Source organism: Mobula hypostoma, chromosome 17, assembly GCF_963921235.1.
Source record: "Mobula hypostoma chromosome 17, sMobHyp1.1, whole genome shotgun sequence".
NCBI lineage: Eukaryota > Metazoa > Chordata > Chondrichthyes > Myliobatiformes > Myliobatidae > Mobula > Mobula hypostoma.
In genome coordinates this window covers 8,803,346-8,819,507 of record NC_086113.1, presented here as the reverse complement: position 1 = coordinate 8,819,507, position 16,162 = coordinate 8,803,346, and the positions used below count along the sequence as shown (strand labels likewise).

General features: G+C 41.3%; 1 protein-coding gene across 1 annotated transcript in view; it reads left to right on the top strand.

Annotated features, from left to right (window-relative positions):
* Window positions 1-12,071, top strand: part of chn2 (chimerin 2) — a 270,611-nt gene extending 258,540 nt beyond the window's left edge. Inside the window, exons 12-13 of the mRNA XM_063069528.1 lie at window positions 634-739; window positions 10,464-12,071. Of these exons, the coding sequence (XP_062925598.1) occupies window positions 634-739; window positions 10,464-10,635 (278 nt within the window). The 3' untranslated portion in view covers window positions 10,636-12,071. The remainder of the gene's footprint in view (window positions 1-633; window positions 740-10,463) is intronic.
* The last annotated feature ends 4,091 nt before the right edge of the window (window positions 12,072-16,162 follow it).

Genomic DNA, 16,162 nt, shown 5'->3' with positions numbered 1-16,162 from the left:
CTGTGCCCTATGCCCTACAGCAGGGATTTCCAACTTTTGTTATGCCATGGACCCGTACCATTAACCGAGGGGTCTGTGGACCCAGGTTGGGAACCCCTGTTCTATCAGCATATGGATGAAAGAAAAATGGAGGGCTATGTGAGAGGGAAGGGTTAGATTGATCTTGGAGCTGGCTAAAGGTTGCCACAACATGGTGGGCTGAAGGCTCTGTACTGTGCTGTGTTCTAAAACTCACCTGGCTTGTCAAGAACTTGCAGAACACTCTCAAGGCCAATGTGTGATCAGTGGCTACTGGAATGAGATATCAGAGAACACCTGTACCTTCTATAACTGCATCTCAACGTATCTTGGCAGTATCTTGGAAAGAGAGGGAAAGGACTGAGTAAAATTAGAAGCTGTAATACAAGGAGGCTAGTTAATGCAGGGATTTTCAACCTGTTATATGCCATGAACCCATACCATTAATCGTGGGGTCTATGGGCCACAGGTTGGGAACACCTGCTTTAATGTTATATTGACGTTGTTCAACATGCATTCAAGAATGAATATTTCTAGCATAATTCTAAGGGAGGTCGATAGATTGGTGTGAATTAAAGTTTGCCTTATGAGTAATGTATATCTGTTTTTAATCAGAAATTACTAACCCGGATGACAGGCTGGAGGCGATCCATGAATCGTTAATGTTACTACCTCCTGCACATTATGAGACGTTGCGGCATTTGATGATTCATCTGAAAAAGTAAGCTGAATTCACACTTTGATGATTTGTGTATTCATCTGAAAAGTATTAACATGTAGAGAGTCAATATTCATAAATTAAGATAATTTGTAAAGTAAAATATCAATATTTGAACCTATAAAATTCTTTGGAGTTCATCCAGACATAATAAAATCATTAGTATTGCATTCCAGAAAACTCCCTGTCAGAATTGCTGTCAGTTAACAAATGACGCAGTGCTAGATTGAAGAGCACTGAGCTGAACTGAATATGCCCGGACTCTTAAGTGTTTTATAATTCTGTGTTTTTTGCTCTTTTCTTGGCATTGGCGCGAATTGTTTTTGAGTGTTGGGGGAAGGGGGTTAATGTTTTATTTAGAATTATTTCCATGGTTCTCTTTGTTTTGCTGCTGTGTGTGGGAAAGATGAAACTTAGGGTTGTACACTGCATACATATTTTGATAATAAATCTACTTTAAACTTTGAATCTTTGAGTTGATACCTCCTATTTAGTAGCACTTTTCTGCCCCTTATTTTTGTTTATGTAAAGCCCTGATTAAGGACACGCTTTATTGTATTTCTACTGCTATGCTGTTAGGTATTTTATTTAGCAGCTTTTCTGCAAACCCAGTGTGCTGTTAGGCGTCATAGATGGTGTTCTGGCTTTGGCTAAGATAAGGAGCTGTTTGCTCAGCTTAGGATAGTTGTGTCAGCCAAACAGGTTTGCCTTGGCAACGTTCTGTAACATTCTGTCTAGTGGGATGCCATGGAACATTCAAGAGAGCTGGGCGGAATCAGATTTCTGAGGGACAGTGGTCTGGGTTGGCCTCTTTTGTTGGAAGGTGTTGGAAGAGAAGGAGGTGCGGAGAAGAGCACAAGTGAAGACACTTGGAGCATCCCATCTGAAGGGGGGACCCTTTTGCAAGGAGTGCTTTGTGCAGATGAATGGTTCCAAGGAGGAAGTGCCAAAACTTCTCAGTTAACCAGTTCGTTCATAATGTTCTTCAAGGGAAGTTTGAACTGTGGCTGGAGACGCGGGTTCAGTGCTGTGAGAAAAGAGATATGCCGACTATTCAGAAACAAGCTCCAACGTTTATGTGCAGCCTGAGTACAGCCTCCGTCGAACATGGATGTTGCATCCTAGCTGTCTAGATACACAAGCCTGAGTAATACGATATGGAGAGCAAGCTGTTGCCCATGTCGGAAGCTCCCCCTCTCCATACATCTGATGAACCCAAAGGAAAGGCAGAGACCGATAAGGTTTGGTACCAGCAGCATCGGAGGAGTCACCAGTTAGTGTTAAACTCAACGTAGGGCTGCCTTAGGGACTTCAGCTCTGATTTTTTTTCCTCAATGTTTACTCCTGAAGCCTTCCCCGTGAGTGGGTATAGCCGCAAGACAGCGGAGGTTTGAGATCAGAGTTTTCTTTCCCCTAGGTGAGCTGCCAACTACAGCTGGTGAGCCCCATCTGCCTAAAGCAACTGTTTTAAGGCACCAGTAACCCACCTTTGCCCATTCTCCTGTTAGTAGCTAAGCCAGATTTGAAGGCCAGGAGCTGGACTTGCTCGTCAGGGGCTATTTCAGACACACGCCATCGGGAGCATTTAATAGGTAGTAGGAGCATTTCTCCATTACCACCCTAGCTGTGACAAACTTAAGGAACCAACATTTAGAGTAGTTTAACTGTAATGGGCCCTTTTTCTATTCACTGTTTGTTAAAGTTGAAATATTGGTAAAGGTACTTCCAGTTTAAGTTTATGCTGGTGTAAGGTCTGTTATTTCCTGGCGAATGATAACTTTCCATGGGGCAGCATTTACACAACGTAATTTCTGTTCCCTCATTGGAATATTTCAACTTTCTGTCTGGTTGAACCCAAATCATACCGACCCTAGACGTGTGTTGCTTATTGAAAGTGGACTTCTCACTGTTACCCATGCAACACTGAGTCGCGTGCCGTGAACCACAATTAGCTAATGAGCCTGGTTTATTACGAGCTGCGGTGAAAGGGTTACATTTATTTAAATTTACAGCCTGGAAAAGGCCTCACTGCTCAGCAACCCACCGATTTAACCCTAGCCTAATCACAGGACAATTTACAATGACCAAGCAACCTACAAATCGGTACATCTTTGGACTGTGGAAGGGAACTGGAGCACCCAGGAGAAACCCACATGGTAACACAGGAAGAACTTACAAACCCCTTACAGATGATGTTGGAATTGAACTGGGAACTCCAGAAGGTACCAAGCTGTATAGTGTTGCACTAACCGCTACACTACCATGCCTATTAAACCAATGATAAGGAAAACATACTTTTTCTTGGCGTTGCCTCTATTTTTTTGTAAATACAATCCAGCACACAACTGCATGTGTCCTTCAGTTCAACAACCAATGACATGTGCTTATTCCTCAAAACCCACAATCATTAACATGGACATAAGTCACCGTGTTTCAGCTTCAGAAGTCAGCTCACATTGGGTAACATAATATAAGAAAAGGGCACATGTGGTGTCTTATCCTGATACTTGCTGCCAAATCCATGGTAAAACACTGGAATTCTTCATCCTTCCCTTCATGTATTTAAAGTTCAGAGTAAATTTATCATCAAAGTACGTATGTCACTGAGATTCATTTTCTGGTGAGCAATCACAATAAATACAAGAAACACAATTGAGTCAATGAAAAACCACACCCGGCGGGACAAACATGCAATGTGCAAAGGACAACAGACTGTGCAAATACAAAAACAAAATAATAAATAAATGAGCAATAAGTATCGAGAACATGAGACGAAGAGTTTTTAAGGTGATTCCATAGGTGTGGGAGCAGCTCGGTGATGGGATGAGTGAAGTTATTCCCTCTGCTTTAAGAGACTGATTGTTCCCACATCCTATAGACTCACTTTCAAGGACTCTACAACTTATGTTCTTGATATTTCTTGCTTATTTATTTATTATTATTCTTTCCTTTTTTTTTGTATTTGGAGTTTGAGGCCTTTTGCACATTGATTGTCTTGTTGGGTGTGGTCTGATTGTCTTGTTGGGTGTGGTCTGATTCTGTTGTGTTCCTGGGATTTACTGTGTGTGCCTGCAAGAAAAACATCAGAATTAAATGTACTGACATATATGTACATTGATAAAAAAAAAATTACTTTGAACTTTGAAATAAACAGTCAATGTTTCAACCTTTTATTGGGATAACTTGCACTAATTGCAAAATATCCATGCCTCTAACCAGCCATGGCAAAGCAATTTCAAAGTACATGACAGGAAATTATTGAACAATATGCAAATATTATTATGTCATTGTCCCACTCACCTATCACCTTTGTGTTTGCTGGCCCAGTCTGGCTAGTGCTACAGCAATAGTTTGATTTTAAAATTCCTGTCTTTGTATTCAGATCTCCCTACGGCTCTATCTGTTCCTTTCTCTCAGTATTTCTCTGGCTCTACACCTTTATTTATTTGTTTGTTTGTTTGTTTGTTTATTATATATTGTGATACAGTGCAGAATAGACCCCTCCCCTTCCGGCCCTTCGAGCACGCCGCCCAGCCCCCGATTTAAGCCTAATCACGGGACAATTTAAAGTGACTAATCAGCCTGTTTTGGTAACGTACATATTTGGACTGCGGAACACCTGGAGGAAACCCACACAATCATGGAGAGAACGTACAAACTTCTTGCAGACAGCGGTGGGAATTGAACCTGGTGGGTTGCTGGTTCCGTAAAGTGTTGTGCTAACCAGAACACTCCTGTGCCGCCCCATTGCCGTCTTGCACATTCCTACTTGACAGCTGTGATTTCAGCTGTCTATTCCTTAACTTCTGAAGTCCCCTCCTTAAACCTTACCACCTGTTTTTCTTAAACTGTGCCCTTTTCACTGAGCTGTTAGTAATCTGACTGAATTTCTCCTTTGTTTCCGAGAGACACCATTTGTTAATACTCCAGTGAACTACCTTTGGCTATTTGACTATGTTAACTTACCATTACCTGGGAATAAGCTGCCAACAGCAGCTCGACAGGCTCCTCTGTCCTGGGCCAGTCTTTTACTTCAAGGAATGATCGTTCTTCTCCCGGGAATAAGATCTTTGGAGCTTTTGGTGGCATTTCTGTAGCACTGGGATTTTACAAAATGATGTTCAAATTTCAAGGTGAATTTATTAACAAAGTACATAAATGTCAATCCTGAGATTTACTTTCTTGTGGGCATACTCAATAAATCTATAGAATAATAACCATAACAGAATCAATGAAAGACTGCCCAACTAGGGCGTTCAGCCAGAGTGTGGAAGACTACAACCTGTGCAAATACAAAAAAGAAATAATAATAATAAATAATAAGCAATAAATGTAGAGAACATGAGATGAAGAGTCCTTGAAAGCAAGCCCATAAGTTGCGGGAACAATTCAAAGGAGGGGTAAGTGAATTTGCTAGCCCCTCGCCCAGCGGCCCTGCCTTCACAGCCGGGCTTGTGACCATCAATGATGGAGTTAAACTACATTAAAGACTCTGTTTAATTGAGGTTGTCTTTCCATCTTCATTGATGACTGTGGCTACAGAATGGAGTTGGAAATCAAATGGCATGCATAATTGTAGTATACATTGGTGAATAGATGCGTATATGACAAATAAAGCTCATCTTAATCTAAAGTGAAATGGGTATCAACAACATGCTACATGATTCTATGATTCTTTAGTTTCAGTGTTAAAGTACCATTCATTCCCAGTCAGATTCAAATTTATTTATCAGAGGTACATCGAAACATACAGTGAAATGTATGTTTTGTGTTAACCAACATATCTAGAAATGTGCTGAGGGCAGCCCAGGGGTCACCACACAGTCCAGCTCCAGCATCACATGCCCACAGTTTTCAGCAGAACAACACAGAACACAATGAGCAACAGCAAAACAAGCCCCTTTCCTCTCTGCAACCCACCCACACACACGACAGTCCTCGAACTACAAAACAAGATGTAATTTGTTAGAAGTAAACTTAGACTATATTATTCATCTTTAAATTTACAAAACTTGCCTCATTCCAGTTGTTAATAATCTTACGGGACTTTAAGGTACCCTACCTAAGTGAACTCGCGTGTGGTATAATGAACTTGGTAGATCAAGGTGAGTGATAATCATTTTAAACATTTGATATGCCCCTATTACATAATCTGACTTTGTTTTTGCAATAGTTCCAATGAGACTCATATGATGATATTTTAGTAGGATCATTAAACAAAGTATGAAATTGTTGCCTTTCTATTCAGTGACACTAACTATTTTTCCTTCACAATTTTGACTCAGAACACAGACACTACAGTAAAGAGCAGGTCTGACGGCCCACAATTCCCTCCCACAAAGCCCGCCATTTTTCGCTCATCCATGTGCCTATCTAAGAGTCTTTTTAATGTCCCTAATGTATCTGCCTGTACCACCACCCCTGCAGCACGTTCTGTGCATTTACCACTGTGTGTAACCAACAAACCTCTGATCATTCGGTTGTTATGGGCCATGTTGTATGACGTGACCCATTATGGTCTTTGCATGACCATGGTTGTTCTTGGCAATTTTTCTACAGAAGTGAGTCAGCATTGCCTTCTTCTGGGCTGGGTGACCCCAGCCATTATCAATACACTTCAGAGACTGTCTGCCTGGTGTTAATGGTCACATAACCAGGACTTGTGGTATGCAACAGCTGCTCACACGACCATCCACCACCTGCTCCCACGGCTTCACTTGACCCTGATCAGGTGGGTTAAGCAGGTGATACACCTCGCCCGAGGGTGTGCTGCATGCTAGCGGAGGGAAGGAGCGCCTTACACCTCCGTTGGCAGAGACGGATCTCCGACACACCCACCTCTGATAACCTCCCTATATTTATCTCCAATCACCTTAAAATTATACCCCCTATTATTTGCCATTCCCACCCTGGGGAAAAGTCTTGATTGCCATAATGGTTAAAAGCAGTAGTATTTGTGAGTGTGTGTACTGGTGGGGTGGCTTGTCACTAATCCCTCAAACATCTGCCTGTGCCACTCTGAGGATGCTTCCATCCAACAATTTGCTTTTTTCTACTCCAGAAGAGGAAAATGCAACCAGACAAAACGTGCTTCCAATTTCCTCTATCAGGGGTTCCCAAACTGGGGTCCATGGACTCCTTAGTTAATGGTAGTGGTCCATGGCATAAAAAAGGTTGGGGACCCTTGCATGGTATCAGCTTGAGGATTTAACTTTACGCCATATTAATTAGAAGCAAACCTTTCTACTTGACTGTGGGATCTGTAGATTGAAATTATTGAATTCCTTCTATGCCTGCCTGAGTTCAGTTTTTTCAGTGTTGTATCATTTTCTTAGCTATTTACTAACAGGTAATAAGTAAACACAAGAAGTTCTGCAGATGCTGGAATTCTAAAGGAACACACACAACATGGTGAGGAACTCAGCAGATCAGGCTGCTTCTGGGGAAATGAATAATCAGTTGACGATTCGGTTCGAGACCCTTCATCAGGACTGGAAAGGAAGCAAGAAGACGCCAGAATAGAAAGCTGGGGGAGGGGAAGGAGGATAGCTAGATGATAGGTGAAACCAGGTGGGTGGGAAGAGTAAAGACAATGAGTAAGTAGTGTTCCAATTCAGTAATGACAGCTTTCCTACGTTCTTGAATGTTGAGTCCTTTATTAACCAATAGATGTACAGCCACAAGAGAATCTGCGGATGCTGGAAATCTGGAGCAACACACACAAAATGCTGGGGGAACTCAGCAGGTCAGGCAACAGCTATGGATAACAATAAATAGTCAACTTTTCAGACTGAGACCCTTCATCAGGACTGGAGAGGAAGGAGGAAGAAGCTAGAATAGGAAGGTTGGGGAGGGGAAGAAGTACAAGCCTGCAGTTGGTAGGTGAGACTGGGCAAGGGGAAAGGTAGTTGGGTCCATTTATTCCCTTCCATAGATGCTGTTTGACCAGCTACGTTCCTCCAACACATCTAGGGTGTAACATTAACGATGGCATTACAGGAATTAGATTTTCTTCCTGTGCCAATTGAGAACTTACCTGTGTTGATTTGCACAGAATTAAACCAGCTGGCTTTCCAAAATGCTTACCACTGTCCTATCCAGCATTATTATTGTAAAAATAAAATCAATCTCCCAACAGACAGAACACGTTATTGTCCTAGATCTTACAGAATAGCTGGTGCTTTGATGTTGTTGCCACAATAAACACTGCAAGTCACTGTCCTGATAATACTGTTCTGATTGCTGAAATCATTGGAAAGCATCATACACTCTGAAGGATGTGCTTAACCATTTGGAAATTTGACCAATTCAAGTAAGTTTTAATTCAGTAACAAAAACCTTACCCTGGCTCTCAAATCGCAATCTAAATTTTCTCCATTTTTCAATGGTACTCCTTGTTTAAACAGGGTTAGCAATCATGTCATTACTTTTGATGGAACGGTTCTCTCACAAGGAGAGACTGGAGAAACTAGTTCTCCCTGGCATGGGTTGGAGAGGGGTTCATGTTTACGATGTATGAAACTTATAAGGACTGTAGATAAGGTGGATAGTCAGTCTTTTACATAGCTTGCGTGAGTACATGGATTTAAGGTTCCTGATGTAAAAGATTTAGGTGGCGGGTTGGAGATGTGACTCTACCAAAGGAGGTGTGAGGCACTCATTCTCTCCATGAGCCTGCAGGTCACTCTTCGGCAGGGTGTAGCACCTGCTTAGCCCCCTAATCGGGGTCACATGAAGCCATGGGAGCTGGTGGTGGATGGTCGTATGAGCAGCTGGTGTATATCACAAGTCCTGGTTATGTGACCACTGTCACTAGGCAGACATTCTCGGAAGAGTATTGATAATGGCTGCGGTCATCCATCCTGTGAAGACACTGCCCAGAAGAAGGCAATGGCAAACCACTTCTGTAGAAAAAATCGCCAAGAAGAATCAATGATCGAGACCATGATTGCCCACGTCTTACTACGTGGCACATAACGAATGAATGACTCCTTGTTTAAATAGAGTAAACAATTATTCATTACTTTTGATATTACTAGTCTTTATTAGAGAATTATGTTATTAAATATTTTGTGTTCTTGTCCCTGTGAGAGAACTGAAAAATTCAATTGCTGACTTCTGAAACTAGAAGTTCATTTTCAAAATTCCTTAAGTAGGATTGTCTTGGTTTCATGTGACATTATATATTCTTCACAATTTCACTATCACATATGTTCCATTGCTATAGAGTTATTTACTAATATTGAAGTTAAACAAGCATAATTTTAAGGTGATTGGAGGAAAGTATAGCTGGGATGTCAGAGAAGTTCTTTACACACAGAGTGGTGGGTCTGTCGAAAGTCCTGCCAGGAGTGGTGGTAGAGGCAGATACATTATGGGCATTTAAGAAATTCTTAGGTAGGCACATGCATAATAAAGACAAATGGAGGGCTATGTGAGAGGAAAGAGTTAGATAGATCTTGGAGTAGGTTAAAAAGTTGGCACAACATAGTGGGCTGAAGGGGCTATACTGTATTGTGCTGTAATATTCTATGTTGTTAACCATATAACAATTACAGCACAGAAACAGGCCATCTCGGCCCTTCTAGTCCGTGCCAAACTCTTACTCTCACCTAGTCTCACCGACCTGCACTCAGCCCATAACCCTCCATTCCTTTCCTGTCCATATATCCATCCAATTAAATGACAACATCGAACCTGCCTCAACCACTTCTGCTGGAAGCTCGTTAAATGGTAGATTTACTCATAATTAAGGTGAAGGAACTCTTAAAAGGCTGTGATTATAATATAGTATTCACCATACATTTCAAAGTTCAAGGTAAATTTGTTATCAAAGTACATATACGTCACCACATACAATCCTGAGATTAATTTTCTTGTGGGCATACTCAACAAATCTATAGAATAATAACCATAACATAGCAACACAAACTGCAAGTTCAAAAAGAAGAAACAAAATAATAAATAAGTAAGTGAGAAATATCGAGAACATGAGATGAAAAGTCCATGTAAGTGAGTCCACTTGTTGTGGGAACATTGCAATGATGGGGCAAGTGAAACTGAGTGAAGTTATCCTCTTTGGTTCGAGAGCCAAATGGAATTATAATTATTCCTGGAACTGGTGGAGTGAGTCCTGAGTCTTCTGCACCTTCCTGATCACAGCAGTGAAAAGTGAGCATGTCCTGGGTGGTGGGTGTCCCTGATGATGGATCCTGCTTTCCTGCGATGGCATTTCATGTCAATGTGCTCAGTGTTTGGGAGGGCTTTATCTGTGATGGATTGGGCTATATCCGCTACTTTTTGTTGGACTTTCCGTGCAAGGGCATTGGTGTTTCCATAACAGGCTGTGAGGCTACCAGTTAGCATACTCTCCACTACACATCTATAGAATTGTCAAATACTAGTTTGCGAGGAAGAAGCTCAAATCAGATGATGTTTCAATATGCTAAACACGCTTTAGGTGCATATATATGTAGGCACGTGGGTGATAGAAAAATGGAGTGTTCTGTGGAAGGGAAGGGTTAGATTGATCGTAGCATAGGTTGAAAGGTCAGCACAACATTATGGGCTGAAGGGGCTGTACTGTACTGTTTTATGTAATGGTTTAGACTTATGATTACAAGTACTTAAATGTCTGTAAGGATAAAACAGGACATATAAGCTGTAAAGTATCGGAGAGTCATTCAATGCTGAGGCTTACCGAGCACTCTGATCTGATTCTTTTTAGGGTCACTTTGCTCGAAAAGGAAAACTTGATGAACGCAGAGAACCTTGGGATTGTCTTCGGGCCTACGCTGATGCGACCTCCTGAGCAAAATACACTGGCAACTCTGAATGACATCCGATACCAGAGACTGATCGTCCAGCTCTTGATTGAAAATGAAGATGTATTGTTCTGAGAAAGGAAAGCAATATGACATATATAAAAAAAAACAATGCTGTAGTTGCAACTTGTGACCGAGCTGTAAAGGCACTGCTGAGCCCTTATGGGTTGGCTGTGTGGACGAAGAAAGCTGTGACACTGCAGTCCTTTCTTGTTAGGAAGTACGTGTTTAATTATGTGAGCTGAGGCCGGTAAAGAAAAATGTTCCTAATATCTTATACATTTTTGAACATCAGTTGAACAGAGTTATATTAGGAAGAACAAAGCAATGGTTATGTACAATTCCCACAAGCTGCAGAGTTGATTTCATTGTTCCTTTTTTAAGAATATATATATATAAAGGCATATACGCTCAATCAAAAATGCCAATAATCAAAATTCCACTCCAAAGTTAGCCTGGTGCGAAGTGAGTGTATTTTCATTTGTATCGATAGTATTTACTTGTTTTGTATTTGAATTATATCACAGAGTTCAGAATTGCACTAAGTGTCTCTACAAATTGGTATATCAACTAATATATACCTTTACATTTTTTTCCAAGGTTCATTAACTTAAATAGAGATGTGTGCTACATATAACAAATTATCCAGCTAATATACTACAAGTGATCAATTTTATAATGATTGTGGGAGATCTGTGCCACTTACATGCAACAGTAAAGGACAGCATTCAAATAGTAATGTTCACAATCTGTAATTATAATTTTTCCTTTTCTGCTTCAAGTTCCCCCTACATTCACTGAATGCTCAGTCAATATTCCTCTAATTGTTTTTATACAGCTGTGCAGGCCCACCATTGCTATGAGTGCGGCACTTTAATAAAATATTATCTCAAAGGAAATTCCAGCTGCATGGCAAAGGCTATGTGTACTTGAGCATCTCAGTTACTGTGCGGCCGTGCAGCTTAGAGAGAATGGCGGTACTCAGTAAAAAATGGATTAATTGTCACATTACTGAATTTAGGACTGGTGCCTATTGATTCGTGGAAGGCATTTAATCGTGTATATGTATAAAGCTGTACTTAGTTGTCAATTTGGTAATGATAGCAGGAAGTCACCAAAGTTATGAGTTGAGGAGGAGGGAACTTCTTACGATACCTAAGTGAGCTGCATTTGAAAGCAGTCAAACGTAGTACCTTCAAGATAAATTTCTGAATTCCATCACTTTGGTTAAAAACACCTGTGAAATCATTTATGTATTGGAATAGCAACATTCTATGACACCACAACAGCAGCCCACTCATCTTTTGAAAAATACATCACTTCAACATCCTGAAGAATTCTGTGCATATAAATTTGATAATTTTCAAATCCAGATACGATTTCTGTATAAATCAAATGCTACAGTTGCTTAAAAGACCACTTTTTGATTCCTTTCTGAGGTGTAAATTTGATTGTTATGTTGTATTTGCCATAGTCACTGGTACCCATAAATGAAATGTCTTCCTTCAAAAGCTTTGGCTATTTTATTTCTCCTCTAGTAATGTGTGAATGATTCCAGATTTATGTTGTAAATTAAACAATGTACTGTGAAAATTTTATTAAACGTGGCATTAAATTCAAATGCAGAAACTTCGATGGTTCAGAGAATGGATACAGTATACAACCTGAAATCCTTACTCTTTGCAGACATCTACGAAACAGAGAAAAAAAAACCTAAAGAATGGATTACAGAAAAATGTTAAGACCCCAAAATCCTCACTCTCCCGCCAGCAAAAGCATCAGCCCTCCCCCTCCACCTCCCTCCACTTGCTCCAGCAAAAGCATCCTGGTTTTATCAACTAAGAACCAAAGTAAGAACCTTTTCCCTCTCTTTTTACCTCAGAATCAAAATGGATCAATATTTTGGAGAATAGTCTATCATCTCAGTAACCTGATGCAGAAAGGTATGGTACCAACAACCCTGGTTCAATTCCAGCCACCGCCTGTAAGGAGTTTGCACAGTCTCCCTGTGATCGTGAGAGCTTCCTCCGGCTGCTCCTCTTTCCTTCCACCGTCCAAAGACGTATCGATTGGTGGCTTAATTGGTCATTGTAAATTGTCCCGTGATTAGACTAGGATTAAATCAGGGGATTGCTGGGCAGCGCAGCTCAAAAGGTTGGAAGGGCCTATTCCGTGCTGTGTCTCATTCGATCGATAGGTAGAGGGAAATTAAAACATTCTGCAGTACCCCCATAATGCAGTACAGTTTGTTTTACTCTCCCCTGATAGTAGTGCGGTCACTTCAGTAGAGTATGATCTTGTCCTAAGGGGTTGTCTATTGGTGGGTCTTCAGGTGTCTGCAAAGGCTGATCTGGTATCCATATATTCTGAGGAGCTTAAAGACCTCGCAATCCTGTCCCCTTCACCACTTGCTGATCGCCATGGGACTTAATCCAGGATATTAGGGGTTTTTTTCCCCTTAATGGAAGACAACTGTGTGTGACTTTCTTTAACATGGGAAGATTGATGCACGGGCAACCCCCGCAGGGTCCTTGGCAGATTGGAGTTGAGATCCATTAGACAACTGGGGCTCCTTCACTGCCATTGTGATGGGATCATCTTCTAACACTGATATCTTGGGTGAATTATTCTTTGTCTGAAAACCTCTTCCTTGACCTCAATGCAGTCAGGGAGTGACCTTACCAGGAGCTAAGCAGCAGACAGCTAAGCTCTAGATGGCATCGTTTTCGGGATCTCAGAACTCAGAAGGCTCCCTTCGCCATGATAAGGTAACAATCCTCAGAGAAGTATTTTCCACTGTGATAACTTGAACACCATTTGGCTGCCAGTTGAGGTTCTACTGCGCTGTCTTTAAGAGGTGCATTGAACCTGACTGCTTATGTCCTGCACTGAAGGTGGACATAACTGATAATTCTTTGGGGAAAAAAACACTGAAGTTCTTCCTATGTCCTTATCATCCGATACCCTGAATAAATACAGATTACCTCGTTGTCGAGCTCTAAAGGATCTTGCATTTTCTTCCATTCTGATAGTTTATATGCATAAATTAGAAATAATTAGAGCACCAACTTGTGATCTTTTAAGGACATAATCTTGGAAGAAACAAGTGTTACCTGAAGTAATTCCATTGAGATTTTTGAATGTAATATTACTTGTTCTTCTCCTTTCTTCCAAAATAATTTTATTTCTTTAAGTTGGAAACAAAGGGGGCCAAAATTAGATTCTCTAGCCCCGTTTATTAGACATTCAACACACAATTAAAATGCACATGCTATTGACAGAAAACACATTCTGATAAAAGTTTACGGGCCTGGGTTTAGCTCTCACCAGAACATACAGTGCAGCCATCTACACTCAGTGGCCACTTTATTAGGTACCCCTGTTCATTAAAGCAAATACTTAACCAGCCAATCCTGTGGCAGCAACTCAATGCATAAAAACATGCAGACGTAGTCAAGAGGTTCAGTTCCTGTACAGAGCAAACAACAGAATGGGGAAGAAATGTAATCTTTGTAAATTATTGTTGGTGCCACACAGGGTGGTTTGAGTAACTGCTAATCTCCTGGGATTTTCACACAAACAGGCTCTAGAATTTACAGAGAATGGTGCAAAAAAAAAAAAACACCCAGTGAGCAGTAGTTCTCTGGGCAAAAACGCCCTGTTAATGAGAGCGATCAGAGGAGAATAGCCAAACTGGGTCAAACTGACAGGAAGGTGATAGTAACTCAAATAACCACATGGTAGAACAGTGGTGTGCAGACAAGCATCTCTGAACGCACAACATGTAGAACCTAGAAGTGGATGGGCTACAGTAGGAGAAGATCATGAACATACACTCGGTGCCTACTGAGTATAGTTTGCTTAAATTGCAAATGGGGGGGGGAGCAAACTTACTCTCTCCAGTCCCCATTTATTGGACATTCAACCCTCAATCGGGGTACACATGCTATTGTCAGGAAAATACATTCTGTTAAAAGTTTACACTTGTATATGTAACGCTCACCCGCAACATACAATGCCCATGTCTATGTCAGTTTTAAACTCTGGGAGAATGGAGTACAAGTTGGTAGACAAAAGTAGAGGGCGATAAGTAGAAGGAGGTGCAACATTAGGAAACAAAGGCTCTATACAGAACTTCAACCCAACTATTAAGGAGCATCTGCCACACAGTTTAACATTTTGCAAAATACATTTATTTTATGTCTTTGCGCTGTACTGCTGCAAAACAACAAGTTTCACATCATGTAAGTCATTGATAATAAACTTCATTCTGATTCCCAGAGGAATGTACAAACGTAAAAGATTCTTCAGCTGCTGGAAATCCAGAGTAACACACAAAATGCTGGAGGAACTCGGCAGATCAGGCAGTATCTATGGAGGGGAATAAACAGTGGACCTTTTGGGCTGAAAACCTTCATCAGGACTGGGAAGAAAAGGGGCAGAAGCCAGAATAAGAAGGGTGAAGTGAAAAAGTACTTACAAGACAGCTAATGCATCGAGAGGCTTCACTACTTTACCTTTATACTTTAAATAATGCCCTGAAATGCATGCCCTGAAACTGCAGCCCCGTAGCTTCTGCCCTGAAACTCGACCCATGAAACTCCTGCCCAGATATTCCTGTCCTGAAACTCCTGCCCTGAATCTTGACCCCTGAAACCCCTGCCCTGAAACTCCTGCCCTGAAATTCCTGCCCTGAATCTCCTGCCCTGAAACTCCTGCCATGAAACTCGGCCCCTGAAACTCCTGCCCTGAAACTCTTTACCTGAAGCTACTACTCTCAAAGTCGACCTCTGAAATTCCTAATGTGATTTCACCAATGTAAGAGAAGGAAGAGGTTAAGAAAACTGAAGGGCCGATATGAAATTCACTAGCAGAGACTGAGGTCATGCTAAAAGCAGAATCCAGATTGTTCTTAATGATTTGGAAAAGAAATGTAAGCATATGAGAAAAAGTTGGAAGCGAGTTGGCATGTCATATCCCCTTTGGAGAACTGACACAAATGCTGTGGGTCAAATGGGCTATAAATCTCTAATCTTTCAATCTCTGGCTAAATTGAACTGAGATTTGACCTGTCATCCGATTTTTTTCATTATATTTCTCAAATCTGTTTGGCTATTGGAATCCTCTACTTAAAAACAGTATAATTTGAATTTTGGAAAAAAATGTTTCTTGGGCGTCTCAGAAGTGTAACAGTTTGAGGCCTCCATTGGTCAGGGTTGACCATGGATGTTGTGTCCTAGTTGTCTAGGTATGCAAGCTGGGGCAGTACAATATGGAGAGCAACCTCCCCCTGCTCCACACAGCTGATGAACCCAAAGGAACTGCAGAGATGGATACAATTTGGCACTAACAGCGTCGCAGGAGTTGGCAGTCAACATTGAACTCAATGTAGGACTGCCTTACGGACTCCAGCTCTGGATTTTTCCCTCAGAGTTTACTCCCGAAGCCTTCCCCATGAGTGGGTACAGCCACACAGCAGTGGAGATTTGAAATTAGAGTTCTCCTTTTAGATGACCTGACAAGCCCCATCTACCCAGAGCAACTGGCTTTAAGGTGCCAGTAACCTGCCTTTGCCCCTTCTCCTATCAGTAGAAACCGTACC